This window comes from Narcine bancroftii, chromosome 9 (assembly GCF_036971445.1).
Source record: "Narcine bancroftii isolate sNarBan1 chromosome 9, sNarBan1.hap1, whole genome shotgun sequence".
Taxonomy (NCBI): Eukaryota; Metazoa; Chordata; class Chondrichthyes; order Torpediniformes; family Narcinidae; genus Narcine; species Narcine bancroftii.
Window position 1 is genome coordinate 23,782,229 of NC_091477.1, and position 16,874 is coordinate 23,799,102.

At 38.7% G+C, this 16,874-nt stretch overlaps 1 protein-coding gene across 2 annotated transcripts in view; it reads left to right on the forward strand.

Annotated features, from left to right (window-relative positions):
- The window catches only part of tgfbi (transforming growth factor, beta-induced), a 68,436-nt gene that overhangs the window by 35,920 nt on the left and 15,642 nt on the right, over nt 1-16,874 (forward strand). For both annotated transcript variants that reach the window (XM_069897772.1, XM_069897773.1), the window contains 3 exons: nt 2,501-2,642; nt 4,315-4,527; nt 7,742-7,879. In XM_069897772.1, the coding sequence (XP_069753873.1) occupies nt 2,501-2,642; nt 4,315-4,527; nt 7,742-7,879 (493 nt within the window). The remainder of the gene's footprint in view (nt 1-2,500; nt 2,643-4,314; nt 4,528-7,741; nt 7,880-16,874) is intronic.

Consider the following 16,874-nt stretch of genomic DNA (forward strand, 5'->3'; position numbering starts at 1 on the left):
AATTGTTATGTGAATGTGCTAAATGCTTTATATGCTTCTATTGTAAGTTTTATGATTCTGTATTTGCAACTGGTAGGAGAATCTTCCACCCCTTTTCCTTTCAGATTTGCCAGATTGAGTTTCCAAAGAAACTATCATCAGATGGGAACTAGATTATCCTCACAACTAACCAACAGACAGGAAGCTTTAATAAAGGGCCCAAAAGAAAACAAGCAACCTTGTTATTTTCTAGGAACCATCAAATTTTCCAGCAGTAATCAATCATTGCTATTTTAACTGAGTTGATGAGATATACTGGTAGTTAGTTTCCATAATCACACTAATAAATATGAAAGTGATCCAGAAGAAATTTTCGGGACATTTTTGTGATTTCTTTTTTGCTCGAAATGGGAGGAAATTGCACTTGTTTCCTTTCACATATTTCATTGCAGAATCTTCTCATGTTTGCATTAGAAATCTGTTTTGGGTGAAATGGAGAAAATTTTATTTAAACAAAAAAAAAATTTAGACATACAGCACAGTAATAGGGCCATTTTGGCCCACGAGCATGTGCCATCCAATTTACACCCAATTTTCAATCACCCCCGTTATGTTTCAAACAGTGGGATGAAACCGGAGCCCCATGGAAAACCCATGCAGACACGGGGAGAACATACAAACTGCTTACAGACAGTGGGGGATTTGCTGTGAAGACATTGCGCTAACCGCTACACCAACCATGCTGTGCTAATGGCTCAGCTACTTCCTTGTGCAATTCAGTTTGGCATTTATACAGTTCAAATGCCCACCTAAACATGTCATTGTCTGCACCTTAACTTCAAACACAGCACCTGCAGAATTCCGTGTTTCACTCTTGTTGCATCCTGTCCGATTCCCCAATTGCCTGACCAACTAAATAAATTGGAGGTTTTGGTGCAATCCATGACCTTCGTTAATCAGTTAAATGAAAGACCAAAGTCTAGAGCAATCAACAAAATGATGTGAATTGGAGGATACACACCATGTCACTACTGTCTTGCATATGGTATTGCCAGTCACTTTCTTTTAATCATTACCTATGCAGAAGTCGAGCTGTGTGTCGATTCAATGTTTGCAGCATATATTTTCATGAACCATGCTGGTGTGAGATCACTCAGCCCAGGACACAGTCAGGGCAGATGATCAAGCAGGGGGCTGACCACACACTCTGGGGACTGTGGCTTGCCCCATCCACAGTTCTTTTCTTCACTTCCATTGCAATCTTCCTCCACAATCTCCCGTGACCACTCTGCAAAGAGTTTAGTTGTGAATCAACTGCTAATGGCTCTTATACCTGTCTAGAACCATGCAGAAATCATTTTAACTCGCAATTCTGCTGAACGTTATCCTGTTGCCTTTTTTTGTTAGTGTTTTTGCCCAAGTTTCTGATTTTGTTTTACAGCTCACTTGATGTCAGTTTTAAGCCCTGCATTCTTACAATGCACTAAATCAGGGTAAAACACAATTGCTGAGCTATAATGTCAATATTATATTTAAAGAATTGTAAATGAATATAGTACTAGCACAGACAGCTGAAAAATATTTGTTAAAATTCACTTTGAACTTAAATCTGATCTCCTGTATTATTGAATTCATTTGAATCTCTAGTTATCTAGATATCAGAATATTTTCTTGTTATTTACCAAGTTGTTACAGTCTGTAAAATTGGTAAGAGTCAGTGATTTTTACTTTTACAATTTAATTTGGGATGTGAGCTGCATCTGAATTGGCAGGAGGACTTGGTTTGGTGTTGCTTCAAAATTCTGTCCCTCTTTCTATCAATGGATTTGGACAAAGTAGCACACTTGCAAGGAGCAGGGACAAGTTCCTATTCCCATCAACAAACCAAAAGAAACCATTGGCAACTACAAGGCGGGATCAAATTGGCATAATATTGGGTTATTTATACAAGAATTATTTTATCAGTAATTTTTAATGAACATGTTTTGCTGGTGGGAAGGTTTAAGTATTTGGATCAAATATCAGAAGGGAAACTATTCCTTCCCTTTCCTGTTCTCCTCCCTCCCTTGCCCCTCCCTTCACCTAGCCGTTCCTCATCCCCTTGATCTCTGCTGTCCCCTCCCTCCCTCCTGCTTTGTGACCACCCCTTTCCCCCTATTCTTTTGTTCGGATGCCTACCAACATTTCCCTTGATGAAGGGCTCAAGCCCGAACGCTCGGTTAAGTATTTTTACCTTTGCTATATAAAGGACACAGGCTTGACCTGCTCAGTTTCTCCAGCTTTGTGTGTGTTTTTACTTCAACACAGTGTCTGCAGATTTTCATGTTTTACTTCAAATTACAATGGTCCTGTTGACAGGTTCCTGTGAATGAGATCCAACCAGTAGTTGGAAATGCAGTGAGTCAGAAGAAATATATTATGACGTGAATAGATAAGGAATGTTTGGTCTGAGGATGATTATTTTTATCCCTATGATTTCTGACTGGGGGTTCTTCTGGCTGTGTTTGTTTGTGTGCTCCAGGCTGCAGTGGCTGCTGCTGGTCTTGAGGAGATGCTCAGCAGCAAAGGAGAGTACACTTTCTTTGCCCCCACTGATGAAGCATTCCAGAAGGTGTCACCTGACACACTGAACAGGATTTTAGGTGACCCAGAGGCTTTGAAATGTAAGCAAATGTTAACAAATTATCATGGAGACCCGAGAGAATTGGGAAATCTAGTGCAGCCATTCTCAACCGGGGCTGTACAGTCCCACTGGGAGCTACATCACATTTAATGGGTGGGGCACACATAGTGAAATCATGAATTTTAATATGTTTTATGTAATTGGTAGGAGAAACCAACTAAAATTGACTGCTTCCAAGTGAAGGTGACCCATAAGCTTTGTGAAGACTCCAAAGAGGACCATAGCCAAAAAAAAAAGGTCGAGAATGGCTGATCTAGAGCAAACGATGATCTGCTCGAGGAGCACAGCATCCATGGGGAGCAAGGAATTGTTGCATTTCCTAGCTGAGGCCCTGCATCAGGACTTCGAGAGGAGAGGGAAGATATCCAGTGTAACGAGGAGAGGAAAGGGGTGAGATAGGCTTGGTGGGTGGGGGGAAGGGATGATGGGAGGGCGAGAGCTGTCAAACAGAAGCAGGAGTGTAATAGGTGGAAGAAGGCAGACAGACAAAGTAAAATAAAAGGCCTTCCTGACTCCATCTGCCTGAAATCACCTAATGTAGCCTGTTCCACAAAGGTCCCCTCTTTACAATGGCCATCTTCCCTCCCCACTCTCAGCACTGTCACAGGGTCTTGACCTGAATTGTTGACAATTCCTATCCCCCAATAGATGCTGCTTGATCAGATGAGCTTGTAACAAATCATACTGTTGGTTAATATAATCCAATTCTAATCTACAGTTCTGCTAATAACACTTTTAGCATGTTAAAGCTATTCACCAGCAGATCTACAATCAACCTGCTTGCATCTTTCTTCACCATATTCCCTTCTCACCGATGTATTTTTCAAACTCTCCTTTAAATGTTGCTATACATTAATCATCTGAATTCTTCTTTGTTATGGAAAGTTGCATGTTTTCACCACATTGATGAAAGAAAAAAAGATTACCTTGTATTTCTATTGGATTTATTGGAAACTACTTCATATTTGAGATGCCTGTTTTTGGCTTCCCCAGAGACCATAAACATCCCGACCTTACCAAGCCCTTTAATATTCTTAAAGATTTCCATCCAGTCACCCCACAGTGTTTCTCAGGGTTAAAATGTCTTGGCCTTTTCCATCTGTCCTGATCCCTTCTATTTACTTCTGATATTGTCCTCGTAAATATTTTTACATCTTCTCTGGTGGCACTTTTTTTGTACTAAAAGAACCATAATTGTTAAAAGAACTTGAAATGTGATCTCACCATTTAAGGTAACTTCCCTGCTTTTTATTTCTTTCTCTTTAGAAATGAACTGCAGTGCTACATTTACTCTTCCATCGCCCTGTTTAGCACCATTGCTCCTTTTCTGATAGTTGTTGAAATATATATTTTCTCCATATTCTTCTAAATATAATGTACCTATTTAGCACATTATGAAGTCATTCTGCAAGTTTATTGTAATGGTTCTCCTCCATATTTACCTGATTTTTGCAAATGTTGAAGTTGGACTTGATTCAAAATTAATCTAAATTATTTGTGTCAATCATGAATGGATATAGTCTTTGTTAACATCACAATTTATTCATCTGAATAACAGCTTTTTGTCACAAGATTTCACATTTATTGCTTATAAGGGAAAATAAGTTTCAACCTCGACACCCTGAGTTTCTGTAATCATATTATTTTGACAGCTTTGCTAAATTACCATATTTTGAGAAAAGTACAATGTGCAGAAGCTATCATCTCAGGGGCACCCATGGAAACCTTGGAGGGCACATTACTGGAGGTAGGCTGCAATGGTGACAGTGTTACACTCAAAGGCAAGGCCGTCGTTACTGCCAAGGACATACTTACAACAAATGGTGTCATTCATATGATCGATGAACTTCTCATCCCTGATTCTGGTAAGCAAAACTGCAATGTATTATTGTTCTGAATTATTCATATCAGATCTTGATGATGTAACGTAACATCTATGAACAGGGCCACACTGTTAGCATAATGGTTTGTGCAGGACTATTACAGCGTCAGCGACACGTGTTCGATCCAATGCTGTCTGTAAGGAGTTGTATGTTCTCTCCATGATTGCGTGGGTTTCTTCCACACGCTCTGGTTTCCTCCCACTGATCAAAATGATGGGGTTTGTAGGTTAATTGGTGTATCTGGGCAGCATGGGTGTGTGGGAAGAAAGGGCCTGTTGCTGAGCCGTACCCCTAAAATTAAAATTAAAAAGAAATGTTTCCAAATCACATCCTGAATATTTTAAGCATTCTGAATGAATATAATTTCTTTCACATTAATTTCACTTTATTTTATAGTATGGATACATATTGTATCTGTAGATATCTATCTTGACTAAGGAATAATGTTGATGGTCATTTCTAGTGAAAGAACTAAGTCAATTAGATAAGAGGAGGAAGGAAGGATCCATAAGGTTTAGGAAGCAAAAGAGACAAGAAGGGCTCATGAAAATAATATGGTAGTCAGGATGGAATTTAAGAAAGGACCTCAGAGAACTAGAAGAAGGCACAAGAATGCCCTGACAAGAAGGATTAAAGAAAACTCTGACATGTTCTATGCATACGTGAAGAAGGATGACTAGAATGAAGGTAGGGCCCCTTAAGGATAATGGGTGGAATATGTGTTTGGAGACAGACAAGGTAGGGGAGTTCCACAATGAATACTTTCCTTCAGTGTTCACCAGAGAGAGGGATCTTGGTGAATGTGTGGTCAGTATAAAACAGGCTAATGTGCTGGAGCATGTTGCAGTTAAGAAAGAGAAAGTGCTGGATCTTCTTTAAAATATTTGGATTGTTAAGTCCCTGGGATCAGACAAGATGTACTCCAGGTTACTACAGGAAAGATTGGTGGGGCATTGGAAATGATCTTTGCATCCTCTCTGGCCACAGGGGAGGAACCAGAGGATTGGAGAACAGCACATGTAGTCTCCTTGTTTAAAAATGATAATGGGGAGATTCTTGAGAATTATCGACCAATGAGTCTTATGACCGTGGTGGGCAAACTATTTGACAGGATTCTTAGGGGAAGGATTTATGAGCATTTAGAGAATGTAGTCTTCTCAGGGATATGGCTTTGTGAGAGGCAGGTTGTGCCTCATGTGCCTAATAGAGATTTTTGAGGAAGTGACAAAAGAAATTGACGAAGGTTGGGTGGTAGATGTGCTAAGTCTTTTCACTGCTTAACATCAGGGAACTAAAATTATGAATCATGAACAAGTTTCCTGTTGACATCCTCCTTTTTAGAGAATGTTCCTTCATCAAACAAACCTGACTGTCTAAATACGTCTAATTTAAAAATGTTTCATTAAACAAATATCGTTACTCTGAACATTTTACAGCCTTTTTCTTTCCACCCACTTACCACTTTAAATATTGCTTAAAGTGGAATGTGGGTGGAAATAAAAAGTTTAAAAACCACTGTTTTAATCATACCTAATTGACTCATTATGTGCACAGTTTCATAACTGCAAAGGAAATGGCCCAAAGAGAATTTTTCTCAAGCAAAATATTTCAGTAACAACTGAGTCTAGAGCAGTGATTCTCAACCTTCCCTTCCCACTCACATACCACCGTAAGCAATCCCTTACAAATCACAGAGCACCGATGGCATAGGAATTACTTAAAGAGGTATGTGAGTGGAAAGAAAAAGGTTGAGAACCACTGTTTTTCAGTATAATCTGAACTAATTGAGATTTTCTAAGATTCGGATCTAATATTTGCTTCAACCTTAGAAAGGGCAATATAAATTCCTGGGGGTTCAAACAATTCAAGCTGATAGAACATTTCCAACTATGCTAGTTCCTTTTCATGAAACACTAAAGTACCAAGCACCAGTTTACTTCGTTTTCACGTTGGAAAAATTAATGCTTCACATGAGTAGATTTTTTGGCCTTGCTAAATAAGGGAGGGAAAATCCAGCCTCATTATGGCATATGTTTTCAGTTCTGTTCATTTTAAACAGAGTTTATAAGCACTTTTTGGAGATGTATCTATTGCATGTGTGAAACCAGTTCCAAGGGTCCCAAGGGCAAAAAATTTGAACTGCTGGTTGAGCTGTAGTTTTTATTTACATGCGTAGGGGAGTTGCATCAGGGGTAAAAGACACACATTCGCTAGATTAAACAACAGTCGCAGATAGAAAGCTATATCATCAAGTTACAACATGCGATACCTGCCACCCCTTAATATCTCTAGCAGGCACAGCTCTTTTCTAACCTGAACTAGGGACAGTAATCTCTAGAATATATAGACAAACAACACTACAGCTCCAAACCCTTTGTGTGTGCATGCCTTACCAACGACTCTCCTGCATTGTCCACGGTTCCCAACCTGGAGTGAGCAAGGGCTTATCTCAGAAGAAAAGTTGCTTTATAGTACCATCAGCTGAAGAGTCTGGCCCAGGTATTGAAGGCAATTAAAGGGGCCAATAACCAGGTGTGCTGACCTGTTGGCAAGCCTTGACCTTGATTGGCAGGTGAGGTAACTTCTGACAAGGTTCAAGACAGAGAAGTCACATGACCCTCCACACTACATTATCACAAGCTCATTGTAACAAATTCCCTGAGTGATCTGATGTTACTTTCAGCTTACTGAACCTTGGCTAACTTCGAATTACTCACATCTCCACAAAATCTAATTTTCCCTTTGACCTGAGTGGTTTCTGTAGATAACAAAAGTGATTTGTAATCCTCAGTTAATTTGACCATCTAACAATAACTTTTTCTCCTGTTAAGTGCAAAATTGTTTATTTGAAATAATAATGTTTTGCAATTATTTTATATATCTATATTGACTGTGTCTTTCTTTTGTTTTTGAGAAATTGCTATGTCATCCAATTAATTTTGTACCTTAACTGCTTTATAATCACGGTTAAAAATAATTTTTGATCCAGACATTTACAATATCATATATGAACATTTGTATCTAATTAAATGTTGTGATCCAAAACAGTACAAACGTTTAATAGAATTATTGCCCCATATGCACCTTCACACAAATTGTATTCTTGAACACATTTGTAAAAGATGCCTTCATATTTGTAGACATCTTTATTTTCCATCATTGCTGTTTTGAAAGATTAACTTTAACTACCTTACAGCAAAAACCATCTTGGAATTGACGGAAAAGCCCGGTGTCACCAAAATAGGAAGCTTATTCAAACAAACTGGTCTGACCTCCTATTTGGAAAAAAAAGAGCCTTTAACTCTTCTTGCTCCTTTGGATATTGCATTCAAGGGTAAGTGGAAACTTTAGATTGTTTACATTTTGAAATAAATAATCAAATTTCTCAACATAATTGGACCCTTTGTATGTGGTTCTTAAAAGATAAATTTTGTTACCAATTCCTCCTTGTGTGTGTACTGTTTACATGTGGAATGCTCCAGGTGAGGGTGTGGGGAGGAGAGTGCTGGGGCTGTGGGCTACTTGCTTCTGTAAAATTCAATGCTTACTCCATTGGGTTGGAAGCTACCCAAGATGAATATGAGATGTTGCTCTCCAATTTCTGGTTGGCCTCTCTGTAGCAACAAATGGACAGGTCCTTGTGGGAGTGAGAAGGAGAGTTAACATGACATGCAAGCAGAAGCTAATCACCCCTCAGTCTAGGCCCCATCATAATATGATGTACCTGAATGAAATCTCCACCACACCCATTAATCAATAACCACTGCACCCTGGTACTGAACAAATTTTGATCGATTTGCCATTCTTTTTATTATTCCAAGAGTTTTTATTTTTTGGCAAGTACTGTATATTTTGTTGGACTTTCTCAACATCTTGCAGAAATACTTGTGTACTAAGTGATTTAAAAAAAAAATTAGCAATACAATGGGCCCTTCCAACCCGTGACCCCACATCGCCCAAATGGACTCATGTAACCAATTAATCTGTTAACCTTGTACGTCTTTGGAATGTGGAAGGGAAACCAGAGCAGCCGGAGGAAACCCATACAGACATACGGAGAATGTGCAAACTCCTTAGAGACAGCAGCAGATTTGAACTCAGGTTGAGCTCAACACTACAATAACCTGCTGCCCAAAAACTATATCAAATGCTGTGCTTTTACTACCCCTCCCCCCAAATTTAATCATATGATAGATGACTTTCCCTCAAGAAAATCTATGCTGTCAGTGATTAATTTGCCTTTCCAAGAGAATAAATAAGAGTAGGAGAAGGATATCTGGCTCTTCGAACCATCTCTCATTCCCTTCCTATTCACCTCTGGTTTGAAAGAACTCAGTTGATTGAATCTACACAGCTCGATGTGAGGAAATGTTTCTTCGTCTTGATTCTAAATAGCCTACCTATTTTCTCAAGCCGTTTCATGGTCCTAGAATCCTCCTCAGTTATTGAAACACACAACCTGCATGTTTTGCCCATCGAGCCTTTGAACAACATTGTAAGTTTGGATGACCTCTTATTTTTCTGAAGACTCAAAAATTCAGCAATAATTCCTGAAACTAGTCAAATGAATCTTCACTGGATAGTTAAGGATTTCAAAACTCTACACAAATCTCGAGGTGCAGTCTCACAAAGTGTTATACAATTGACGTAAGACTTCTTCACTCCTGTAGACAACCTCCCTTAAAATTAAGGCTTGCATACCATTGTTTTCCTAATCGCTTTCATCAACAAGTGAATCTAAGCTGCTTATTACCCTGTTCCTCACCAAGAATTATTGGTATTGTTCCTCAGGATAGATTCCAATAGTTTACTCACCACAGTTCGGCCTGTAATTAGTGCTTTCAAACTTTTGTCCATTTTTAAATCATGGTACAACAGCAGGAATAAGTTCTTCACTGATTCTGCAATTTCCTATATTGCCATTATTATTATTAGCTTTTAATCTAGTCATCTGGGCCTGGTTATTTATTTATTAAAACCTTAACCCAACCAATATTTCACCCACATCCACTTTAATTGTAATCCTTTCATTTCTTATCAGGCCCTTCTTTTTTCTAGTTACCTCTTGCTCCTTGTGTATATGCAAGATACCTCTGGATGATCTTTGATATTACCCAAAAATATCTGATAATGTCCACTTTCATTTTCTATTTTTGCTTTTAATTTCATTCCCATATTTTCTATTTTCTTCCAAGCTTTCTATTGCATCAAACTCTTAGTATCCGAAATCAACTTTCTCCAAGGCTTATCCCAGCTTTTATGAACTTCATCATTTCACCATTCTCTTTCCTGAGGACATTTTTAGTTATAGATTGCTTGTAGGAAATTGAATGATAGGCTTGAAGTAGAATGGATTAGCATAAACCTGTGCATTCATAGAGAAAAACAGAAATTTATACCATATAGCCATATAACAATTACAGCATAGAAGCAGGCCAACCTGGTCCTTCTAGTCCATGCTGAACCTTTCTTCCACCTAACCCCACTGACCTACACTCAACCTTTATCCCTCCATTCCTTTCCCATCCATATACATATCCAACTTCTCCTTAAATGATAATATCGAGCTTCCTCCCCCACTTCGTCCAGAAGCTCATTCTACACACCATCCACTCTCTGAGTAAAGAAGTCCCCACCCCCTCATGTTTCCTCTAAATGTTTGCCCCTTCTCAACTCATGTCCTCTCATTTGTATCTCCCCCTTAAAGGAAAAAGCCTCTCCACATCAACTCTATCTAAATCTCTAATAATTTTAAATACCTCAATCAAATCCTCTCTCACCCTTCTACGCTCCACAGAATAAAGACCTAACTTTTGACCTTTCCCTATAACTTTTACCTTGTAACCCCAGCAACATTCTAGTAATTCTTCTCTGCACTTTCTCCAAATTGTTGATATAATTTCTATACTCTGGTGACCAAAACTGCACACAATACTCCAAATGTGGCCTCCCCAATGCCTTGTACAATTTTAACATAACATCCTAGCTCCTTTACTCAATGCTCTAATTTATAAAGGCCAATATACCATAAGATTTCTTCACCACCCGATCCACATATGACTTCACCTTTAGGGAACTATGTACCATTATTCCTAGATCCCTCTGATCTACTGCACTCTTCAATGCCCTACCAGTCACTATCTACATTAAACTCCATTTGCCATCTTTCAGCTCACTCTTCTAACTGGCCTAAATCCCTCTGCAAGCTTTGAAACCCTTCTTCACTCTCCACAGCTCCACCTACCTTAGTATCATCTGCATACTTACTAATCCAATTTGCCATCCCATCATCCAGATCATTAGGGCAAATAACAATGGACCCAATACTGAACCCTGAGGCACACCACGAGTTACTGGCTTCCAATCTGACAAACAGTTATCTACCACTATTCTCCGGCATCTCCCATTCAACCACTGTTGAATCCATTTTACAACTTCATTGTTAATACCTAATGATTGAACCTTCCTAACTAACCTTCCCTGAGGAACCTTATCAAAGGCCTTACTAAAGTTCATGTATACAACATCCACAACATCCACTGCCTTACTCTCATCAACTTTCCTAGTAACCTCCTGGTAAGGTTTATCAAACATGATCTTCCCCTCACAAATCCATGTTGACTGTTCTTAATCAAAGCCTGGATATCCAAATATTTATATATACCATCTCTAAGAATATTTTTCATTAACTTACCTACCACTGATGTCAAAATTACAGGCCTATAATTACTAGATTTACTCCTAGTACCTTTTTAAACAATGGAACTACATGAGCCACCCTCCAATCCTCTGGCACCATTCCCGTTACTAATGACATTTTAAATATCTCCGTCAAAACCCCTAATTTTCTACACTAACCTCCAGCAAGGTGTGAGGGAATATTTTGTCAGGACCTGGAGACTTATCCACCTTTATTTTCCTTAAAAGCGCCAGTACTTCCTCTTCTTTAACATAATCTTTTCCATAACGTCCCTACTCATTTCCCTTCCTTTACACAGATCAATATCCTTCTCCTTAGTGAATTCTAAAAAAAACTGTTCAAAGTCTCCCCCATCTTTTTTGCTCCACACATAGCCTCAAGGGGATCAATTTTATCCCTCACTATCATTTTGCTCCTAATATATCTCTAGAACCCCTTTGGATTTATTTTCACCTTACTTGACAAAGCAACCTCAAATCTCCTCTTAGTCTTTCTCATTTCCTTAAGATTCTTTTTACATTCTTTATATTCTTCAACACCTCTTTACTTCATGCTGTCTATACTTTTTTGTACACCTCTCTTTTTCTGAACCATATTTGCAAAAACCCTTGAAAACCAAGGCTCTCTAAAACTTTTAACCTTTCCTTTCATCCTAACAGGAACATACTGTCTCTGCTCCTTTAAAATTTCACCTTTGAATGCCCTCCATTTTCCTTCTTCATCCTTCCCATAAAACAATTTTTTCCCAGTCCACACCTTCCAAGACCATTCTCACTGCCTCAAAATTAGCCTTTCTCCAATCAAAAATCTCAACCCTAGGTCCAGACCTATCTTTTTCCATAATTATTTTGAAACCAATAGTATTGTGATCACTGGACCCAAAGTGCTCCCCAACACACACCTGTCACCTGATCTAGCTCATTTCCTAATAGCAGATCCAACACTGCCCCTTCTCTGATTGGTACCTCTATATATTGATGTAAACATTCCTGCACACATTTAACAAACTCCAAACCATCCAGCCCATTTCAGTATGGGTGTCCCAGTCAATGTGTGGAAAGTAAAAATCTCCCACAATCACAATCCAGTATTTACTACAAATATCTGCTATTTCCTTACAAATTTGTTCCTTCTTCACATTAGGTGGTCTATAATACACCCCCATAAGTGTAATCATTTCTTTCCCACTCCTCAATTTCAAAGCACTTCTAGAATAATCGCTCTAACAAACAATGCAACACCTCCCCCTCTTGTTCCCCCTATTCTATCACACTTGAAGCAACAAAATCCTGTTATGTTTAGTTACCAATCACACCCCTCCCGCAGCCATGTTTAACTAATGGCTACCACATTATAATTCCAAGTATCTATACATACTCGAAGCTCATCTACTTTTCTCACAATGCTCCTAGCATTGAAATAAATACATTTAAGAAAATCTCCTTCTCTTGCTCTCTGTTGATAATTAATGGTGCATACAACTTTTCTGTCTTCAATTTCATCCTTCATCCCTACATCTATTCTTTCACTGTGGTCCCCCTCCCCCCTTCACATCTAGTTTAAACCCACCGGAGCCACACTAGCAAACCTACCTGCAAGAATATTTTAGCCTTTCCGGCTAAGATGTAAACCATCCCGCCAGAACAGTTCCCACCATTCCTGGAATCTTGCCCAGTTATCTACAAATCTAAAGCCCTCCCTCCTGCAGCCATGTGTTTAGCTGCACTGTCTTTCTTCTTCTTACTTCATCTGCACGTGGCACAGGTAGCAATCCTGAGATTAAGTGAACTCCAAGATCCTTGGTGCTCTCTACTCTCTCCACTACAGTGTTGTGGAGGGTGGTCATCCTGAGTCCTCTTGAAATCCACAATCACCTCCTTTAACTTGTCCACATTGATACAGGTTATTGTAACCATTAGCTGCTATTAAATGACAGCCCATTAAATTGTAGCTTTAACTTGTCAGATAATAAATTCTGCACTGGCAATTCTTTAAGCCTGAGACATTCTTTATAATATTTTCCCATCATGTAACTCAGGATGACCACCTTCCACAACACATCAACAACACTGTAGTGGAGAGAGTAGAGAGCACCAAGGACCTTGGAGTTCACTTAGGTAGTGTCCTATCCTATACACAGCATCTCCTCACTTATCAGGAAGGTGTAACAGTGACTGCACTTCCTGATAAGACTGAGGTGGGTAAGGCTACCTGGCCAACATCCTGTCAACTTTCTATAGGAGCTCTATCAATAGTATCCTGGCTGGCTGCATCACCATGTGGTACGGATCAGAGATCAATACATGGGACTATAAGAGCTCCAGAGAGGATCATTGGGGTCTCCTTCACCCCGACCCCATGTTCTTTCTTCCTGGATCGATATCTGAAGAGGGCTTGCAATATCATTAAGAACTCCTAACACCCCACACATAGCATCTTCCAACTATTCCTGTCAGGAAGGATGTACAGAAATATCAGTGTCAGAACCACCAGGTTGAGAATCAGTTTTCTTCTCACGGGCAGTGAGACTGCTAAATGACTAATGAACTGCTCATACAAACCCTCCATGACTCTACCATTTTTTAACAATATTTATTTATTTTTATATATGCACTGCAGGTAAATTGCTTGTAAATATGTGTCCTATGTCTATTGTGACAGAATATGTTGGGTTTGTATTGTATATAGATATGATTTTGGGAGATAAAATGTGGCAGGTTTTTTTTAGTGCAGCTCACATACAAACACTTTAAAACAGATCTCATTTAAAATACTGGAGCTTTGCTCAAACTAGACTGGCCGGCTCCAAATGCCTTTGCAAAAGCATTGGGGAGTGTCCAAGGGACTTCACTAATGGATTATTGTTTTGAAAAGCAACAGATGAAAGATCTCAGAGGAGTAGGTTCTGAGCCGCAGGCTGTCTGGGAGTGATGTTTACTGTTCTAAGAGGGTCATGTGGTTTTTACAAGCAGAAAGAGGGTAAAACAGGCTTTTCTCTGAGAGAGAGAGAGTGAGAGAGAGAGATCAGTTCTGCAGTTTTACAGTTCAGCAGCAACAGCTGGGACTAGAACAGGACAAGCTGGCAAGCTTGTGGAAAAACCCCATTTGGAAGACTGGTTGTGAGGGCTTAGTTCAGCCTGGTCAGGAGAGGACTGGCTGCCTAATGTTTCACTTGAAATAAGAGAAACAAAAAGGATATCTGTGGTGACCTGAAAAAAATCCTGATGGGGCAAGTTTCTTTGGCAAGACCCTGAAGTGGATGATTAAAAGGAATCAGTTGTGGGTGCCCAACGAACAACAAATCTTTTTCTGAAAACCAACAAGAACCTTCCTGAGCGGTAACCATTTACCTTTCAAGCACCAAAGCCTGGTGAACTTCATAAATATTAAATTCTGTCCACAGTATAAGAATTGCCTGCAACCAGTAAACTTGGAGGAATGAGAAGTGAGATTGGACTGTGAATCAAATAACTTTTCTGAACTTCCACACACATTACATACACGTACACTTAGAATTAGAAGGGGGTTAAGTTAGGATAGTTAAGTTAATAGTGATAAGTTAAATTGTGATTCTGTTTTCATGTCTAAAGATCATTAAAAGCAACTTTTGTTTAAATAACCATTTGTCTTGGTGAATACCTATTGCTGCTGGGGTTTGGGGTCCTCTGGGCTTGTAACACTATATATGCATTTGCATGTTTTTTACATCAAGGTCTAAAGAATACTGTTTAGTCCAGTTATACTTGCACAATTGTATGATAATAATTTGATAAATTCAAAAACTATTTAAATATGTTATTTTCTGATATAATAATTGTGAACATTGATAGGAAATATCACCCAATTTTGCTGCTGACTGGGTCCTTGTCCAATTAGGGCCTTATTTAGATTTTCCCTGTGGAATGTATGATCCTGATTCCTGCTGAAGTCATTGGTTTCATCAAGAAGAGAAGGTATATGGGTATGATCCAGCCTTCTCCACAAAACTACACAAGGAAATTTTGACAATCAGCTTATCCACACTGCAGTTTAGTTTGTTGTCAGCAAAATCACAAGAGAGTTTTGAATTCACCTGACAATCAAAATCCATTTAACAATGGTGAAAAATTAATGGAACTTTAAAAAACATTAAAAATCCCTTAAAATATGAATTATAATGATTTCACATTTGTTGCTTGCAAGTTGAGTGCTAGCTGAGAGAAAAATGTGTTATTTCAGGGTATGATTAAAACTATGAATAACTCATTACACTTTTTTAATTACATGATTAATCACAATAACCTTTCTAAATCATTCAGAAGTGTTTAGTTTTCATATTTTAGTAATTTTAATGGTCCATTTGTTTTTTTCTACAGAAAAGTCTTGTGGTCTATAATGAATTATATGTTTTGAAAACCCTTCAGTTTTATCCCTCCCCATCTCTCTAATGTCCTAGGGACCTGCAGTCCTCTGAGGTAAACACATCTCCAGTTCTGTTCTCTTTAGAACCCCTGTTTTTTACAGTTGTTCCACCACTTGCCCTGTGCCTTCACTGTGCAGTGGCCCTAAGCTCTAAAATTTCCTTTCTCAGCCTCTTTGATTTGCATTCTCTCTTTCCTTTTCTGATAAGCCCCTGAGAGTTGATCAAGCTTTTGATAATGGGCAATAATATATTTCTACATACAATATTTTTTTGGGGGGCGTGGGAGGAGGGAGAGAGATTGAAATAGAAATTATGTTACCCCTGGCTGAGGTACACAATGTCAAGAAAAGGTATTAGTCAATCAGCACAAAGATGAATTAAAATTCCCTTCACTTAGAAAGTAATGAAACTTTGCAATTCTCTGGTAGAAGGCTGAGAAGGTGTAGTATCCAAATATATACAAAGCAGATGTCGATTAGATTTTGGATGTTCAGAGATATTGGACACTGAAATCATACGAAGAGTGGCACAGTTAGGGTAGTGGTTAGCGCAGCGCTGTTACAGCACCAGTGATCGGGACTTGGGTTCGAATCCTGTGTTCTCTGTAAGGAGTTTGTACATTCTCCACATATCTGCGTGGGTTTCTTCTGGGTGCTCCCATTTCTTCCCACTGTTCAAAGTGTACTGGGAGTTGTAGATCAATTGGGTGTAATTGGGCGGCATGGGCTCGTGGGCCCCAAAGGCCTGTTACTGTGCTGTATGTCTAAATTTAAAATTTAAAAAAATTAAATCATCCAATGAAATGAGGAGCAGAGATGAGAGGTCAAATTGCTCACTCCTGCCTCTGTTTCACTCATTGACATGTTGATTTTGTATGATAAGTATATTTGACTGGTTTTGGATGTGAAATGTTTTGTGTAACCCATCACGTTGTTGATAACTTTTTGAAATAGATTTGAACATATCAGAATTCCAAAGTTAAGAGTTATTAATGGTAATCTTATGCGCTAAGTAAATCTTACTGGTCAAGAAATTCATGCTTATGCAATAAGTCAATCACCTTGAGATCACTTGGGTAGGCAGTTTAAAAATTGTTCAAATTAATTTGACCAAAATATTTTTGTTTACAATGGGACATGTTTTGGATTTTTAAATTTAAAGCACAATTAATGTGATCTCCAAATGTTTAGCAGTTGCAAGTTTGCAAATCTTTTAATGTAAGCTTAG